We start from the raw sequence: 20,671 nt of genomic DNA on the forward strand, positions 1-20,671 counted from the left end.
GCATTTCTTTAAATATTTGTTTAGTTTTCTGTGACCTTTTGGGACAAAATTTGCATTCTTTCTGCATTCATTACCATAGATCTTCAATTTATGTTGTTATCTATCTATCTATCTATCTATCTATCTATCTATCTATCTATCTATCTATCTATCTATCTATCTATCTATCATGTTCCTTTAAAATGTTTGGAATTTTTATCATGTTGTAATGCAATGACATTTTGTTTGCTTATGGGCACCACCATTTTTGAGTTCCAGTGTGCCCATTGCTTTGGTAATCCATCCCATGATCCTCCGGGAGTGGGTGACCCCTAACACCGTAAACACAATGGTATTTAGGGTATGGTGTACAATTCTGAATCAGCCAAGATTTGAATATGAAGAACTATACATGAGATTTATTTTGTTAGTAACTTCTGAGTTTATAAACCTCAGGTGTGTTATTTAGAGCTTTGATTTCCATATTTGAACAACCGATTGCTTTGGTCTTTCTGGTAACGAGTTTAGCACAATACTTTTGACCCATTCTTTTTCTCCTGATCTTTTATTAAAGATCTTTCTTTTTATCATTTGAGATACAATAGTATGTTTATAGGCTTACTCGTTAATGTGTTTTCTTGTGTAGAGCGACCAGATCTTCAAATGGTTTTGAATAGTAAAAATCCCTTATTTGTACTATGACTTTGAAAATTCAAGTTTTAACTGAGAAGTTCGATAACATTGAGATCAGAAGGGTACATTTGCCATTTGCAGCCTTTGTCGATTTTTGCAAAGCGTTCGACTCAGTTGATCGAGCTGCCCTGTGGGACATCCTGAGGGTTCGTGGGATCCCCTCGAGGTTGATGGATATCATGTCTGGCCTGTACACTGGTACTGTGAGTGCTGTGCAGAGTGGAGGCAGAGCCTCTGTGTTTTTCTCAGTTGATTCTGGGGTCCGTCAAGGCTGTGTTCTGCTCCTACTCTGTTCAATGCTTGTATGGACTGAGTATTGGGCAAGGTCGTGGGGTCCAGCAGCTGTGGGGCATCTGTTGGTGAAGAAAGATTCATGGATCTTGACTTTGCTGACGATGCTGTAATCTTTGCAGAGTCAATGGAGGCTCTGATTGGGGCGCTCAAGAGACTGAGTGAGGAGTCTGAGTGTCTGGGCTTGTGAGTGTCCTGGATAAAAACCAAGATCCAGGCCTTTAATAACCTCTTGGGCACAGCCATCAGCAGTGTGTCTGTTTGCGGAGAGAGTGTCGACCTTGTCGAGAGGTTTACTTACCTTGGCAGTGACATTCATGTCTCTGGTGACTCTTCCTATGAAGTCAGTATATGGATTGGGAGAGCATGGGGGGGTCATGAGGTTGCTGGAAAGGGGTGTGTGGCACTCCCGATATCTATGCAAATGGACGAAGGTCCAAGTCTTTAGAGTCCTGGTGCTTCCTGTTTTGCTATATGGTTGTGACACATGGACGCTATCCAGTGACCTGAGACAAAGACTGGACTCGTTTGGTACTGTGTCTCTCCGGAAAAACCTTAGGTACCGCTGGTTTGACTTTGTGTCAAATAAGCGATTGCTCATGGAGTTCCGAATGAGGCACATGACCTGCATTGTCAGTTACGGCACTATGGCCATGTGGCACGTTTCCCAGAGGGTAATCCGTCTCATAAGATCCTCATTGTTGGGGACCCAAGTGGCTGGACCAGGCCAAGGGGTTGCCCACGTAACGCCTGGCTGCGGCAGATAGAGGGTCATTTCCAGAGGGGTAGGACTGGACCATATGTTTGCCTTGGGGGGTTGCCAACCGGCATCCCGACTTGCTTCGCCTTGTAGTGGGTGCGGCAACACCCTGTACCAGTGCATGCTCCCCAACTTGACTTGACTTGCTATGGAATTTCACAAGTCATAAGTCAAATAAAAGTTTAAACTTCATTTCACATCATACTCCGTTACATATCAGCCCATGAGATACGGTCACATTACCTGCTTCAGTGAACTAAAGCTTCAAAAAGATCTAAGCTCATTTAAAGTTGCATGAAAATGATACCTGGAAATATTTAACCAGCTTAAGAAAATGAGAAATTGTATTAAAGCCCAGTTGTGTATATATTGAGTATATTTTTATATCAAGCCATTGAATTTTGTTATCATTGTTGTAAGATTGTATCAAGAAATTTTTAAATTGAGATAATTAAGATTATTTTTGAAAATCTTGTCAAGCCAACTTTGCTTATTTCATTGGCATTTTTTTTGCTAAATAAAATAGTGATTTTGCCAAATGATCTTGGATGTCACCATTTTGGATTTTATTTATCATGACGACACCTCTTGCGCCTCATGTGTTTTTCCAACATTGCTGCACGTGACGTCATCACACTGGCATCATTAGAGATGGTACTGCACTACAGTGAACGTCCAAGCTTAGGATTCACTTGCAAAAGTAAAGCATTCTTGGAGGAGTAAGAGAAATGAGAACAGATCATTGTTTGGACATTTTCGCCTCATTTTGTGACATTTATTTTCTGGCTGATATGTTGGTGCTCGAAGATTCTTATCTCTGTGGCTATCCCATGTTTTTGGCCTCAGTCTTTAAAGTACTGAGCTTGATTTATGTGCAGTAAACACCTTCATCCACCAGTCCACTTTTATAGAAATGAAACATTTTATTTGTCCATTATCGTCCAAATTACAACCATCCTGAAGCCAAAAAAACTAATGGGAGAGTCAGCCTACCTTTGTGGCTGGGTGTGGGAATGACAGACAGCCGGATCAAAATGTGCAGCGGCCACCAGGTTGTATTTTGCTCATTTGGAAAAATCCCAGCCCAGCTGTTATAAGCCAGTGGGTAGCTGTTGTTCTGTACTGAAATTGGAAAAAATCAAATTCTCACTTAGAGGATCTGTTGAAAAAAAACATTCCTTCCTCTTTATTGTTTTTAAAGCTTTACTGCTGTTGTTAGCTCTCCTCTCTCTCAGGCGGGGGTTGAATTCTGGTTTGTTAAGTTTGATTGGATTGTATGTAATGTTATTTTCTTTGTTGTACAATTTAGACTTCATCATATGGAATGTTATTTTTTTTAAATAAAATCAATAAGAAAAAATAAAAGAAAAATAAACAAAGTTAACATCCACCTTTTGGGCCAAAAGCAGAAAGAGAACTTTGTAAGTCACTTTTAATGGTAGCTCCTTATAGCGGCTTGTCCATGTAGCAAATGGCGCCTCCTTCTGAGTGGAATCAGGTGCCCTCACTGGGCAGTTTCTCAGTGCTGCTGGGAAAGAAGGAGAAGACCATGTTAGTGAAAGCACCTCCTCTTGTCTCAGCAAGTTATTACAAACCTGAACAGAGCACATAAGGAGATCATCTGACGTGCATACAGTATGTGACACCTTCAACAATGCTCCATTACCATTGTGTTCTTATATGCAGTAAACCTTCCACCTTGAAGAGGCCGCTGCCTCCACTTGCTCTGAGAATGTTGACATTGCTTTTGGCTAAATTGGGTTTTGGTGCTGCCACAGTTGAGGATCATCTTTACGCAGCCTACATATTCCCCCCATTTTCATGTGAATTTCTTTTCAGGTTACATTCACACACAATTTTTTTTTAATTTAAAAACAATCCCTTTTATACCAACAGCAATTTGCCTACAAACTATCAGATCCAAAGTTTTTTTTTTAAATTTTCTTCCATTTTAGTTATTCTGGTATTGTATCTATCTATCTATCTATCTATCTATGTAGACTAGAGTTTTCATATCATTTATGAAAGTGTCTCCACTCACACTAAGATGACCAAAGAATCATATGAAATAGACGTTCACCTACACTGGAATGCACACATTGGTGGAAAAACCTTAAAGGGATGGTAATGGCTAATAAATTATTTGGCTTTTAACATTCAAACTGTACAAAATGCAATTTAGATGCCTACAGGTAAGCATCACTACAAGCACTATGGAAAGAAACTTCACTATGTCAGCTATGTTGGAATATATTTTCGTCTGTGAAGGGTAACCAATCAGAGAAGTAGACTTTGTTTTAACGAGCAGCACCCAATCAGGGAAGGGCTACATAATAACCACAAACAAATCAGAGTGTGACTAGAGGCTGTGTTTTCAAATTGTCCAAGTTTTCCCCCATCCTCAATGCAATGCCAAGCTGTTGTTTCCAGAATACAACTTTTAATAAAAACATAGTAGTGTGGATGCAGCCTTATGCTCACTGACGGCTTTCATTTCCCTAACTAAGAGTGTGTACATGATATGATACCCACACCTCCCTGCCATCCTTTGCTGCAGGCATAGACCCTGTGGAACTTCACACTCCAAAAAAGAAAAAAGACTTGGAAAAGAATGGCATTATTATTAATAAGCACTTTTCATTTTATTCATTTCTATACATTGTGTTCTAATTAAGCTCATTAAAATGCAGACTTTTAAAGCTAAACTATTATTCCTTGTGAGCCTGCCAGACAAGGCAATGTAGGTGGGGTACAACCAGATCTTTATGTAATCATAAAATAACAGTGCCATTTTATATCCTAGAGTCGTGCATTTTTACCTTAAAGCTGCAGTCTGACGCAGATACCCCTTTTTGGAATTTAGTGACATATTTAAGTTCCTTTTATTTATGCCTTTTTCCTATATTCTGGTTCATTTCCATTTCATTCTTATTTTCATTCAAATATTTCTTCTATTGGTGATTCTAAATTGGCCCTAGTGTGTGCTTGGTGTGTGGGTGTGTTTGTGTGTGTCCTGCGGTGGGTTGGCACCCTGCCCAGGATTGGTTCCTGCCTTGTGCCCTGTGTTGGCTGGGATTGGCTCCAGCAGACCCCCGTGACCCTGTATTCGGATTCAGCGGGTTAGAAAATGGATGGATGGATTTCTTCTGATTCAGTTTGGGTTCTTTTTTGTGATACTTCCAATAATGAATAATGTGAAGTGCAGTGCAGGCATGTCAGTTTCGCTGAAGATGGTGGGACATTATGGAAAAGAAGATGGACTAAACCATACAACACTACTGGTTCAAAACACATTTCTGATTGAAAATAAAATGGATTACTCTTGAGGATCAGAGCTTCTCTTTCTTGTTCTAGTTTTAAAGCTTTCTTAAGAGTATTTCTTTATAAATTTGTGTTTTAGTTTTTATTTTGATGTTTTAAATGGAGAATACCCATCCAAATATATAAAATAAAAGTGCATTTTGCAAATTATTTTAAGCAATCACAGGCACACTTCACATATCCTCAGTTTTCCTACCAGCTCCAGACTCATCTCATATCTGATATGAAATGAGTTTCAATTTTGTCCTAAGGCCAAGCCTTTGCACAGGCACCAGAGTAGGGATCTTACTAGTTGTTCTCAGTGTGTAACTATTACCAGCGTTAAGAACAGACCGCTTGATTCTAACCAGTCAGGCTTCAAGAGGGGCCATTCAATAGAAATGGCACTACTTAGCGTCAACATGTTACATCTGACTAGAGCTATGAACCTGTCATCTGTTCTCATCCTGCTAGATCTCTCCTTATCCTCTGATATGATCAATCATCAGATCTTCATTGCCACCCTCTCTGACCTTGGCATAACTGGAACTTTCATCAAGTGGTCTGAGTTTAGCTATTGGGCAGATGCTACTGTGTGTCCTGGTGAGGAGAGATGTCAAGGGTGTACCAGGCAAACACTTCAGTGCTCCAAGGATCGGTGCCTAGCTCTCTGTTCTTATCTCTATACACATCCTCTATGGCCCTATCATCCTGTCCCATGTTTTCTCTTATAGAGCTGTGCTGATGATTCTCATCTGTGCTGGTTGTTCCATTCTTGGAACCACATGGTTTTTGCTAGAATCTCATCCCAAAGACCACAAACAGCATATTGCATGATCCATATCCACTCATACGGCTGCATCATTGCAAACACATTAAGCTTTTGCTAAAATATTGCTAAATAAACAAATTTCAGAAAATCATTTTGTGAACAGCTGGGATGTGTGTTTAAATGGGATCAAGATTTTGAACTGAAGACCTCCCTCTCCACTGATTCATTGGTCGTTAAGCTACAATGCCGCATTTCTGGTTTTTTTTTTCAAAATCAGTTTGTGAAACTGTATCATTGAATTGACATTCGGCAGCTTGTTGAAGCACCTCAGATATGCCCAAATATGAAGAATACTCCCATCTAATTATGTATTCACTCTCCTTTCTTTACACTTTTAATCTTTAATTGTACTCATTTCACAGACCACAATCTACAATGTTGACATGACATAAAGTGCCATGGCAGCCAATGAATACGCTATTAATAGTCAGCACTCCTAGCAAATGAATGAGTCTCAGATTTTTGATTTTATGTGCCTTCTGTTCTGTGGGCGGTACCTCGGGAGGTGGGTCCCCCTTCCCCGACTCTTTGACAGTATATTCTACAGTATTCTTCAGAGTGACCATGTGTTTGAGAGGACAGGAGAGCCTTTCATTCAGAGTTTTGAATTTTATGTTTATTTTTTTGTGAATGTTTGCTTTGTTTGTTGGATTTTGATTTTGTATTACAGACTGACTATGTTGTGATTGCATTTGTAAGCAATTCCTTTTTGTCTTATTTATTTATTTTTTTCCACCCTTTAATTGTGTCCTTGGACCAGAGGTTAATAGTCACCCTTTCCTCTTACGCAAGATCTCTTATGAAGAATTTTTAACCTAATAAGCCTTACCATTTTTCTTGGCTTGTTCCCCTTCATTAGGGGTTAGACCACCAGCGGTGAGGCCAAACCCAGCAGTCCCAGACCTGTAATAGGGGCAGGACTTGCCTTTTTAAGTGGGTTTCTGAGGCCTACACCACTCCTGTTATATTTTGTGACTGTAACCTATAACAATTTTGTTGATGAAATTAAAGTCCTTGAACATACACATGTGAGTAATATAATAAGGAATGCAATAAGGTGTTATGAATATTCAAACACATTGCAAATTTGACTATTTCCAAAGACTTTTTGATGAAATGAAATTACATAGCTTGAAGCATGAGGTATGTTGAAGCAGGATATGCCTCTGTGTCTTTCTAAGATTGAGTGAGAAAGCTGTCAGCCCAGATGGATATTCTGTGTAATTTTGGGATTATAACAAATTATAAGTTGTTTGTGCTAGCAATACAAGCTAAATATGAAAGCATGTCAGACTTCAATCACAGTTTTTCCAAAATGAAAATAAAGACATTAAAATCAGTTCTCTTTAGACCAATTTTGTTACCGAAAACTGGCATTAAGATTTTGGGAAAAGGAATTAGCAAAAACAAAGAAAAAAAATAACAATTTAACACAAAATCAAGAGGGACATGCTAAAGCTAAACAAATACTACAATCTTTATAATGTATTCATTGTAATAAAGTACTGAAGCCACTGAGCTACTAGATGTCTTGCTGTCTTTAGATGCAGTAAAATGATTAATACAATGGGGATATTTATTTATTGTACTACATAAATTTGTATATGGATCAAATTTGGATGCATGGTTTAAACTTTTAAACTCTAGTTCAGAAACCTCTGTCCATGTAAATAATTTAAACTCTGAATATCTTGCTTTAGAATATGGAACTAGACAGAGCATCCCTTTGTTGCCAGTGCTAGTTGCCATTTCTATTGAACCACTTGCTTTTCTTATTCCTAAACAGGCAGGTACTGGGGAATCATAGGGACGAACTTGAACAGAAAATCCAACTTTTTACCAATGACTTGGTACTTTTATTACAATTTCATGTTCATTAGTACCAAATCTAATAGGTCCTTGCAGTAAAATACACCGAATATCTCTGTGTAAGATTAAGAATATTAATTTAAAAAGATTAATAATACATGCACATTGTTTTCAGTTAATACTGTTGCATTTTAACTTGAAATGTATTATTTGTTCTATCTCTTTACTGTTCAGATATCTGGGAGTCACAGTTAGGGTTAGGGTTAGGGTTAGGGTTAGACCAACCAAAGTTTAATTTTTGCAACTTGACGAAAAGTGCTAAGACAGATGTTAACAGATGTGGAAGCTCTTTCTCTTACATTAACTTGGAGAATGAATAGCCTGAAAATCAATATCCTAACAAAATCTTTTTTTGTTTTGGAGTATTTTTGTATATGTTTATAAATCCTTTTTAAAAAATAGATCTAATCTAATTGCAATCAATTGAAATACAAATGCACACAAACTGAAATATTGAAAATATAAATAGTGAAGGCAGAGGGGGCATGGCACTGCCTAATTTCCAGTTCTAAAAGTACGTTGAGAATAGGCTGTACATTTTAGTCTGTCTCAGTCACAATTGCTGTTTTGGCTGTAATGATACAGGAGAAAGTAGGGTGAAATGACACCTTTTATTGGCTAACTACATAGATTACAAATGCAAACTTTCGAGGCAGCTAAGTCCCGTTCATCAGGCAAGGTGTCCTCAAAAGCTTGCATTTGTAATCTATTTAGTTAGCCAATAAAAGGTGTCATTTCACCTTACTTTCTCCTGTATCAATCTATGGCTAACATGGTACAACACTCTACTGCTTTGCCTGTAACGGGCAAGGCTCACTATCGCTTTCATAATTGAAAAATTGTTGGTCTAAATGCTTAGAGGAAACAAAAATTACCAGATGCAAGAAACTTTTTTAAGAAAGGCAAAACATAAAGCTGCAATCATAGTAAGTTATTTTTTTTAGCTACTGTATGTGTAGCCATTCTCTGGGGAGTGAACAGGAATTCTACCATGCAACAGTAAAGGCTCAAGTCCAATAAATACCCAACAACAATCTGCGACCTGGGGTTAAAATAAGGTTGCAGTCCATTTTGAGCGGTATAAAAAAATAACTAAAGGAGGTTGGCAACAGTAAAGGCAATACACTGTAAAAAGTTTGCTTCAATCTCCTTTTTTTCGGGTGGGGAGAGGGCACCAACCCCAGGTGATCTGGGTGATCTGGTGGAGAGAGTGAAAACATTCTGGGTAAGCACTTACTAAACACATGGGGAACAAAAGGGAAACAAAAGACTTGAATCAATATGCATTCTGTGTGTTGATGCGGGCACATTAAGTTTCAAGTCTTTTGTTTCCCTTTTCTGTAATGGACGTTTGTCCCATCCAGGGTTGGGACCTTTCTTGTGCACAATACTGCTGAGCTAGGCTCAGCCATCAATTACTTCTCAAATGTTAAATTGGATTAAGCAGGTTTGAGAAAGTTATGTCATGTTTCATTTCTTCTTAGGACTTGTGGTCTTTGGCTGCAATTTGTAGCTCCTCTGGAAGATCCATTCATCTTTCTTCTAAACCTGATTATCTAGGGCAGGGTTGCTGGACAGGGAAATTTTTTAATACAGATGCACTTAACAAAGGCTGTGTATCTTCAATATTTAAAAAGTTTTTAAGCATTAAATGTGGTGTGGATCACACAGGGTTCTTTATTGCAGTTATCTTTGTTTTAAACTTTTTATTAAAATATTAAGTAAAAACATTTCATACAAATGAAGAGAACACTTCCATTGGTAACACAACAAAATATTTACTGTATCTATTATGTTTCAGCTTCAGGGTTTTATATCTTTGTTATGTTTCTTTAAGGTCCGGTATTACTGCATGACCACATAATTAGTATTCACTACAATGTTACTGTGTTACAGTCAGAAAACTGCATGCCCTTAGACCTTGCCACATGCAAGCACACAAACTGATCATATTTTGCTATTATGTTAGAATTACAGAAAGGTGGCAGAGATGTTTCATTTCAATTAGAACAATTTTTATGAGAACAGGCCATTCAGCTCATGAAAGCTTGTCCAACTTATCAACAAATTGGATGGGTTTTAATGTGTTTTTTTCAAATGTTTGCTACTGTTGGGGAGTATTAGCTCAGTGTGTCTCTCCATCTAAAACGCAATCCAATTTTTCACTGCATAAAAGAAGGAAAAGCTACTTTACTATCTCTTTTATATTTGATTTTGGAATATTAAGTGAACTGTGTTAGGGTATCTAAGATCATGATTAGAAATGACTCTCTAAAATATAAAAAATAGCAAGAGTATTTGAAAATCAATCTTGTGAGATGTTCGCAGATTTTCAGTTTTTTAATAAAGATTCTTACTGCTGAGGTTTGAATGAGCTGAAGTCGATTTTTAGGTATGTTAGCTTATAAGGGGTAAGAGAGAACCATCCATAATATATTTATGTATTCTATGCTGCCTATAAAAAGGGTTCACCTCCTTGGAAGTTTTCACATTTTATTTTTACACAACATTGGATCACAATGGACTTCATTTGGTTTTTTAGGCACCAATCTACAGAAACAAATATTATCAAAGTGGAAGCCCGCCTCTGCAAACTGGTCTAAATGAATTACAAATATAAAACACAAAATAATTAATTGACATCCCTAAATCATCACTGGGGCAGCCAGTCGGCTTTAGAAGACACAGAATTAGTTCAGTGGAGGTCACCTGTCTGGAGTTTCAACTGAATGTAGTCTAAATGCACTTTATCTGGAAGGTCCATCTGTTGGTGAGTCACTATGGTGGCCTAACCTACACAATGAAAACAAAAGAACACACCAAGCAACTCAATGAAAAGCAAAGGTCAGTTGATGGAGACAAGAAAATCTCCAAGTCACTAAATACCACGTGGAGTCCAGTTAATTCAGTCATTAAGAAAGGGGAAGAGTATGGCACAGCTGGAAATTTGATAGAGCAGGCCTTCCACAACAACTTAGTGATCATGCAAGAAGAAGACTGGTGAGGAAGGCCATCAAGAGACCACTGAGAACTCTGAAGGAGTTAAAGCTACAGTGACTGTGGTTGGCAAGATGGTGTAGACAGGGCCAGCACCACCATTAAGGCAAATTAGGCATTCACCTAGGGCACAGATCATAAGGGGTGGTCAAACCCAGCTGCATTGGCTAGCTACTGAACAGTCAGTTGGCACATTAATAAGCTTAACCAAGGGCACAAAATAACCTGGAACCAGCATTGGGTGTAGACACCAGTCACAGCTTTATGGGAGAGTGGCAAAGACAAAAAACACACAAGACGTCTCTGCTAATGTTTGAAAATGGGACAACAGGAAGACAGCTGGAAGAAGGTTATATGTTCTGATGAGAGTAAAATTGAGCTTTTTGCCCATAAGACTAAACTCGATATGTGAAAAATACACATTATCACAAACATACCATCCCTGCCATGAGGCATGGTGTCAGCATCAGGCTGTAAGGATGCGTCTTTGCAGCAGGTTCTAAAATGTGTGTTAGGGGAAGATGAATGCAGGGAAATAGAGAGAAAAACTGTAGGAGAAACTGATGCAGTCTGCAGGAAACCTGAACCTTGGAAGAAGAGCTATTTCTGGAGATGGGAAAATGATACCAAAGCGTCGAAGCTTGTGTCAGTCAATTTGAAGCATATTGAGTCAAATCACTGTGTCGGAGCTTGTGTCAAAACACCGCTGTCACATGACCCGTAACATTTGAAGCTTCGAAAGTCATCAGTGCTTCACATTGTGCTTTATTGGTTTGACAGTGCTTTGTCGGTTTGACAGCTTTGGCACTAAATTAACAGGTAGCCTATATAAAATGCATCATTCTCATTCAACAGTGTTGGGTTGTGAGGAGAGAGAGATTTTGAGAGCTTTAGTGACAGATGGCCACTAACAGCAGACAACGGCGTTCAAGAATTGAATAGTATAAATGGACAGGGACCTTACCAGAATAAAATGAACACAGACTTTTCTGACCTTTTAGTGGTGACATGAGACTGAAACAGTGAGTGCTGCATCACTTGCGCTCTTGAGAGCTTGCTTTGACCTCAGTTAACCACCAGATGTTCTTACTGGGGCTGAGGCTTCAAAGCTTCGAATCTTTTTCGGCACAAATAGAAAGAAAGCCCCAAAACTATCTATTTCTAAGCATGACTACTTTATGCAGTCAGTTATTTTGTGTTTTATATTTGTAATTCATTTAGACCACTTTGCACAGATCTGTTTTCACTTTGTCATTAAAAAATCTTTTCTGTTGGTCAGTATCAAAAAGCCAAACTAAATCCACTGTGATTCAATGTTGTATAAAAATAAAATGTGAAAAATGGCAAGAGGTTGAAAACTTTTTGATGGGCACCGCATGTTTCAGTGCTAAGGTATACAAATATGAAGGCCCTTACAAAATGACAAGTACAAATATACCAAAGTTAACTTGAAAAATGTTGATAGATAGATAGATAGATAGATAGATAGATACTTTTTTAATCCCCAAGGGGAAATTCACACTTATACTTTAAACTTGAAAGTTGGATTAAATTGTGCAGAAGGTTTCTTTTTTTGGCTTTTGGTTGACAACACTTATAAAATTAGCAGTAACCTCTGTTTAATTTTTCCAATCAAAAAATCAGTTTAATTCAGTCTCGACCAGCCAGCAGACAACCATCACTAACAAGAGAAATGTCATTTTGGAAAGCACTCTATGATAAAGTCATTATGTAATAGCAACTTTTTTTTGTAAAGTATGCTGCTAACTGCATGCAGTCAGATTCCAGCTGGCATTTTGAATTACAATTACTAATTGATGTAGTAATGTTGGCAGCTTATTATCAAAGGAATCATGAGCAATGCTGGAAACAGGAAGCGAGGTTTGTGTGGGTTCAAAACAAGGCAGGCTGAATTAGTGAATTTTAGATGAACGTAGCTGCTGTTACGGTTTCAATGTTCAATCCCAGCCTTCTTTTGATCCAAAAGCAACTGCAGCAGGTGGTCAAGCAAATACGAATAGACATGCATAAAAATCTTGACATCAACTAGGCCTTTACTGTCTTGTGTCTTTGGCAGAGGTTGCTCACATTTGTCACCAATTCTTCTTCATGACAGTGCCACCCGGTACCACTAAGTGTTCCACTGTACATGACACAGCACTTTCACCCACTTGAGTTTCCCACAGTTGACTAACATTTACATTATATAGTGCCCCACTATAGTGAACGTCCTCCCAGGGATCCATGTATTTTTCACAGTTGGCACACAATTCACTAGTGTGATTCATTAAGAGTTACGGCATGAGTCAGTGGAGGGGTGTGGATTGGCACCTTTTAAGCGGCCTCAAAGTAAAAAACGAAAAAAATTAAAAGATATGATTTGAAATTATGGGACAGCACTGCTCTTAGCTAAACAAAAACATTTTTGAGAAGAGGCCATTTATCCCTACAAACTCACCAATCCTATCCACCTAATGTGTCCAAACAAGATCAAGTTGAGTTTTCAATGTCCCTAAAGTCCTACTGTCTACCATGCTACTTAATGACTGATTCCATGTTTCTATAGGGTTCTCTGTGTAAATGAAAACTTGGAATATTTGTGTGAAATTTACCTTTAATAAGTTTCTATCAGTGCCCCGTGTTCTTTTTGAGCTCATTTTAAAGTACCTGCCTTGATCCACTGGACTAATTCCCTTCATAATGTTAAACACTTCATTCAGTTCTTTTGCTTAAACTGAAAAGGCTCAGCTCTTTTAATCTTTCCTCACAGTTCATCCCCTGCAGTGCTCAAATCATCCTAGTCTCTCTTCTCTGGATTTTTTTTAGCATTGCTTTGTAGTTTTTGTAGTCTGGAGACCAAAACTACACACAGTACTCCAGATGACACCTCACCAGTACATTATAAAGCTTGAGCAGAACCTCCTTGGACTTTTACTCTACACATCAGGGCACTAAATAACCTGACATTCTGTTTATTTTCTTAATGGCATCTGAACACTGTCTGGAAGTTGATAGTCATGAGTCCACTACGAGTCCTAAATCCTTCTCATAAAAGGTGTATATTTAACTCCCATTGTGTATTCAAACCTAACATGTTTACCTCCCACATGTAATACTTTACATTTACTAACATTATATTTCACCTGTAACAAATCTTCCCAAGCCTGTATGCTGTCCACGTCCCTTGCTAATGATTCAGCACATTCTAGATTATCTGCTTATCCACCTTGTTCCACATCATCTACGTACTTAACTAGCTTCTTATTTATTTTATATCCAAATCATTTATATATATTAAAAAGAGCAGCAGCCCTAGTAGCACTGACCCCTGAGGGACATCACTCTTAACATCACCCAATTCTGATAACCCACAATTACTGCAGCCCATGTAAGTAGAGAGCTGAGAACACTTCATGCCAGCAAAGCAGTGGGTCCTGATGGAGTATCGCCACGACTGCTGAAGGCCTGTGCATTGGAGCTGGGGAGTCCTCTACAGCGCATCTTCAACCTGAGCCTGGAACAGGGGAGAGTCCCGAGGCTTTGTAAAACATCTTGTATCACCCCTGTCCCAAAGGTATCACGTCCTAGTGAGCTGAACAACTTCCGGCCTGTTGCTCTGACGTCACATGTGATGAAGACCATGGAGAGACTGCTGCTTTACCACCTGAGGTCACAGGTCCACCACGCCCTCGACCCTCTGTAATTCGTATACCAGGAGAAGGTGGGAGCGGAGGATGCCATCACCTATATGCTACACCGATCCCTCTGCCACTTGGACAGAGGCAGTGGTGCTGTAAGAATTATGTTTCTAGACTTCTCTAGCGCCTTCAACACCATCCAACCTCTGCTCCTTAGGGACAAGCTGACAGAGATGGGAATAGATTCATACCTGGTAGCATGGATCGTGGACTATCTTACAGACAGACCTCAGTATGTGCGTCTTGGGAACTTCAGGTCTGACATTGTGGTCAGCAACACAGGAGCGCCACAGGGGACTGTACTTTCTCCAGTCCTGTTCAGCCTATATACATCGGACTTCCAATACAACTCGGAGTCCTGCAATGTGCAAAAGTTTGCAGACGACACTGCTATCGTGGGTTGCTTCAGGAGTGGACCGGAGGAGGAGTATAGGAAACTAATAAAGGACTTTGTTAACTGGTGCGACTCAAACCACCTACAGCTGAACACCAGCAAAACCAATGAGCTGGTCGTAGATTTTAGGAGGCCCAGGCCCCTCATGGACCCCGTAATTATCAGAGGCGACTGTGTCCAGAGGGTGCAGACCTATAAATACCTGGGAGTGCAGCTGGATGATAAATTGGACTGGACTGCCAATACTGATGCTCTGTGTAAGAAAGGACAGAGCAGACTATACTTCCTTATAAGGCTGGCATCTTTCAACATCTGCAATAAGATGCTGCAGATGTTCTATCAGACATTTGTGGCGCGCGCCCTCTTCTACGCGGTGGTGTGCTGGGGAGGTAGCATAAAGAAGAGGGATGCCTGACACCTGGACAAACTGGTGAGGAAGAAAGGCTCTATTGTAGACACGGAGCTGGACAGTTTGACACCCGTGGCAGAGCGACGGGCACTGAGCAACCTCCTGTCAATAATGGAAAATCCACTGCATCCACTGAACAGAATCATCACCAGACAGAGGAGCAGCTTTAGCGACAGACTGCTGTCACCATCCTGCTCCACTGACAGACTGAGGAGATCGTTCCTCCCCCACACTATGTGACTCTTCAGTTCCACCTGGGGGTTAAATGTTAACATTATACAAAGTTATTGTCTGTTATACCTGCATTGTTATCACTCTTTAAATTAATATTGCTTTTTATCAGTATGCTGCTGCTGGAGTATGTGAATTTCCCCTTGAGATTAATAAAGTATCTATCTATCTATCTATCTATCTATCTATCTATCTATCTATCTATCTATCTATCTATCTATGGTTCCTTGCACCATAACCATCTGCTTCCTGTGTTTGACCCAATTCTGCATCCATTTATACACAACACCCTGAACTCCCACATATTTTAATTTGATATCCAACCTCTCATGTAAGACCTTATCAAATGCTTTCTGAAAATCACTGATCATATCCTTTCGTTGCTTGATCTTCTCTTGTGAATCATCTTATATTCCTATGCTCCATGTTCTATGAATAGCTGAAACTCCATTTGTCTATAACTATCCTGGTCACCCTTCTCTCAGTGTTTATAAGTTCAGCATCAACAGAACAGTTAGCAGTTTTTAAAAATCTGACTTGAAAACTCACCCTATCATGACTTTGTAACTTTACTCTTTGCTCGATCGATGTGTTCTTAACACAATTCTTTTTTTTTGGAAAAACTTGATTACTATGTATGGATTGTAATAAAATTAATAAAAAGAAAAAAAAAAACTTTACTCTTTGCTACCCCTTCGTTGTTTCTAAAAAGTTTAAAAGGTGCTGCAGGTTTCATATTCTCAAATACCCTTGCTGTGGTGGAGAGGGTGACAAACAATAAATGATCAATTGCCAGAGATGCAGTACAAGGAGGCATCACTAGACTGCATTTGTCTGCCTTGCAGCACTGTACAACTTAAGGTTAGGTTCACTCCAGGGTACTTGGAGAAAATGGTTTGGTGAGTTGGGATGAAGGTTTCCTGGTAGTGGTTTCATTACGCTACACCTTAATTGTATGGTACATCCAACAGTCGCTTGATCACTTGGCACCATGTCTTCCTGGTAATAAGTAAAGTGAGGCAGTCAAACAGAGTTTTAGAAAAAGTGTTTGGGGTATTGGTGTAGAAGACTATGAGTCAAGGTCCCAATAGTATCATGATAATCCACAATGCTCTTACTCTATCTGTATTTTGCACTGTGGGTCGCTCCCAATAAGCACTGATCACACACACACAATGTTTAGAGTGGGTGGCAGCTTGTGACCTGCATCAGTTCACCACACATGGGCTTTGAGAAATTTTTAAATAGGTTAATGTCTTTGTTCAAGAATTCACTCTGCTCCACTGTTTGTTTTCACTGCCTCTTGGGGCCTTCAGATTACAGAACAGCTCTTTACACCAGTGAAGCTAAAGGAGAACTCCTTTGATCCAAAGTCTAATCAGACCTCTACCTGTTTAACATCAAACTCTCTCTCTCTCACCCTCTTTTTGTCTGTCTGTCTCTCTCAGCATTGCTACACTTGTCCCTCTCCGGGTCACAACACTGTTTGTTTTTGAATTGGAATTCAATCAGGATGAACCCACCATCTCATCTCTTGTCTTCCCTGAGATGTCAGGAGTGGCACTCCAGCACAGAGCCTTGGATTACAGAACAGCCCTGTAATGCAATGAAGCTAAACGACAACACATTTATTCTGTTGGCCAATTGGGTTTCCATCTAAAAAAGTACCTCTTATACTCAGCAGACCTTTTATCAGCCTTGCACTACTCACCCCTCTCATTACAGTCAGCACCATACTTTTGAATTGTAGCTATTGTGAGTTATTAATGAAGAATTGTTTTGTTTCAATAAAAGTCCAGCATGCTTTATTTATTTTTACAAGTTCTAACAGTGGCTATCTAAAATGGAGGGCACCTGCAAGTTGCTATTATGGTATGCACACCATTAAAAGTGTTCTCTTCCTGATGTTTTTTTCAGATACACCCTCCCAGAGAGTGCAGTTTATTTTGGGAACAGAAGATGATGATGAAGAACATATCCCCCATGACCTTTTTACTGAACTGGATGAAATCTGTGTTCGTGAAGGAGAAGATGCAGAGTGGAGAGAAACTGCCAGGTACCATTTTAATGAGGCTCAGTTGAGAATCCAACCATAGCCTGGGCTGAGACAAACTAAGACATTATGGATGGATAGACTTTATAATGTTTTTGCACATTGAATCTAATAAAATAACTGCTCAAGTAAGAAAAGTAATGGACATTGTAAACAAAACAGAGAAGAAGGGAAAGTGTTAAGGCAACCTCAGGCAAACCCTGTATATTATGGTGTCAAAATAACAAACATGAATTAACATGTCATATAAGAAATGACTTTCCAGACGAGCGTCTCCGATCAGACTGGAGAAAGATGCCGTCGGTGCCAGTTATGAATTCAGTGAGGTGGAAAGGGCAAGTCAAAGGCAAAGGGCATATGTTGGTTTCTGAATCTGCAAAGGATAGGAGCGAAGCAGCATTATCAGACAGTGCCAACCCTTGGCTTGGGGTGGAATTACAAGTTGACAAGCCTTGATGCCGTTCCCCAAGCACGCGTATGTAACAACATATACATTTTAATGTTTAAAAAATATATACAACTAACTATGGTACCAGCACAGAATAATTTTAAAATATTTACTACCTGTTGCCCTACATGTACTTTCAGCGACTTTCCCCTGTATTTGTGTGTGTCTAAACCTCTCTTCACCGGTGCTCAAGCTTGTTCCTGTAAAGTTTGCTTCCCAGAATCTCATTATTTTTGAGGTACATTTTTTGCCTCCTGTCCGGTTTTATGCTTTTCTTTCTTTGAAGCAATTCACATTCACATTTCCTCTTTTGTCATGTCACCAAAGCCATACTGACCAATCACACCAAAGCCCAACTGGCCAATCAGATTGTGCTGAGGGACTGAACACACAGACCTTAGTACTTTAATATAGAGTTTATAAATATTGCTAGGAGGTGGAAACTAACAGCAGAAAAGAGACATACCTGTACATGAAGAGCAATGATCGAAACCAGGCTTGCTAACTGCACTTGGCAGCAGCAGTTTCAAAAGAAAAATTAGGAGTGATCTTCTCTGGACTTTCTTGTATACTCAGATGTGGGAATGGATATTTGAGGAGTAAACTGCAAGACAATGATTATATTTTTATATTATGTACTTTAAAGAACCATCAACAACAAATCAAATTAATAAATACATTGAACAATTATTTTAAAAGTAGAGTTGAAGAAATCATATTCTGCAGGTGCACGAATAAAAGGTAAAGTGCCACTTCTGGTAAGCGGAAAAATCTCAAAAGTTGATAGAAACCTACATTTTGTACCTGATACATACATGCAAACTTTGGTTGACCTAAGTGAAAACGTACTCAAGTTATCGGATTTATACACACACATAGACACACAGACATAATTCCAAAAATGGTGTTTTCGGACTCAGGAGGTCTAAAACCTAATTTTATTTTTTGGAGGATTCCAATACTTTCCCCATACTTTGTATGTGAGAAAGTCAGGGAGGTCTAAAGCGTTGAGATTCATCAAAATCTCGAAATGGAATTTTTTTGGAGGATTCCAAAACTTTCCCTATACTTCGTATATAAGAAAGTAAAAATGAAATCAGGAGAGAGGTTGTGACCAATAAACTAATAAAAGTCAAAACCAGGAGAACGATAATCCAGAAAAACAAAGTTTGAAATGTGAAAGAAAAATTGTAGACAAGATACAAAATCAGAAGGTTAACATAGCAATTAATATGTAAATTGGGTCAAAATGTAGGATAAAAATAAGTTTTAAACCAGAAACCAGGTTGTTTTTTCTCTGCATGACATCTGGAGCTGTTATGTCTTGTTGTTGTGTGGTGACTAGAAGTGTACACTAGATGTGTCCCCACTTATATTGCACAGAGTCACAGCTATATGGTTACTCTTTCAGTAATGGACATTGTATATTGAAGAATTACAGTTTTAATTTGTTCCTTTTACAGTATATAAATCAGTTACTCAAAAAACAAGCCTAGATTTGAATTCCAATGTGCAAGCTACAAATATTAATAACACCCTAGGCTTGTGGATGTCTTTTGGCTCACAGACAATCAGCTCTTTCTGTCATACTGAATTATTGTATCTAAAGCACTTTTTTACAAATACTTCTTGACCTGCCAATACAATATGGACCCTCTGTTTCTACAGGTGGCTTAAGTTTGAGGAGGATGTTGAAGATGGTGGTGAGAGATGGAGCAAACCATATGTGGCTACACTGTCCCTTCACAGCTTGTTTGAACTGAGAAGTTGCATCCTAAATGGAACGGTACTGCTTGACATGAGAGCAAATTCTCTTGAAGAAATTGCAGGTGAATCTGAAGATCATTTTTGACACAAATTGACTATTGTAATATACTACATAATCTTGTCTGGGCAGCAGAGGGCACTTATGAGCTGACCCAAAACACAAATAATGCACAGGTGGCCAAAATTCATAAAAGAGTTGTAAGGTTCAAGTACTAACTAATAGGTAGGGTGGCTGGTCCAGTCGCCTACCTGGATATTTCAATTAAGTCTCCTTCTGTTCTCTACGTACATCTTTTATCCTTCCGCTGGTCTCTCTTCCCCCTGCCAGTTGAACCCTACTTCCAGCTAGAGAATACTTCCAGCCAGGAAATACTTTAGGGAATCCAACATATCATTATTGGGTCAGGGATGGCCTAGAAATATCCTCCTTAATGGAATCCTGGACCCCAGTTCTCTCAATCTCAGGTCACTTCTCAGGTGTAGATGGCTGCATATGAGTTAGTGGGTCTTCTCCTGCTGTCTATCAGCCTGGGGGACTCCTAATCTACTTTTTATCGCTTTGCATTTTCCTTCATCTACATCGGTGCCCCAGGAGTAATTAACACTGAATCACCATCCATTATGTTAGATCAGACTGCTCCCCCATTATTTGATAGTGTTATTACCATTCAAAATCCTGCAGGGGGTTTTAATGGCCTGACTTATGTCCTGCACTACAATAGCTAACTTGCTGTGGTGGTCTGCACAGGGGCCTCCATCTCACTAAAAGACTCTTTTTTGTGTCTGTTTATGATAGCTAGACCATACTCACAGTAAGGTGCCCAGAAAAATCCTAAACTGCAGGTTGATGATGAAGAATGAATTTTAACTCTTCATGTATAATCAACATATGCTGATGTGCCTCATGGAATTTGTTAATTTGTCTAACACTTTTCTTTTGCCTTTGGTTC

The 20,671-nt window shown here is 39.1% G+C and overlaps 1 protein-coding gene across 1 annotated transcript in view; it reads left to right on the top strand.

The window, feature by feature from the left end:
• LOC120531773 (sodium-driven chloride bicarbonate exchanger-like) overlaps positions 1 to 20,671 on the top strand; it is a 337,177-nt gene that overhangs the window by 181,269 nt on the left and 135,237 nt on the right. The window contains 2 exon segments of the mRNA XM_039757493.1: positions 17,371 to 17,509; positions 19,623 to 19,783. Of these exon segments, the coding sequence (XP_039613427.1) occupies positions 17,371 to 17,509; positions 19,623 to 19,783 (300 nt within the window).

Source organism: Polypterus senegalus, chromosome 6 (genome assembly GCF_016835505.1).
Source record: "Polypterus senegalus isolate Bchr_013 chromosome 6, ASM1683550v1, whole genome shotgun sequence".
Taxonomy (NCBI): domain Eukaryota; kingdom Metazoa; phylum Chordata; class Cladistia; order Polypteriformes; family Polypteridae; genus Polypterus; species Polypterus senegalus.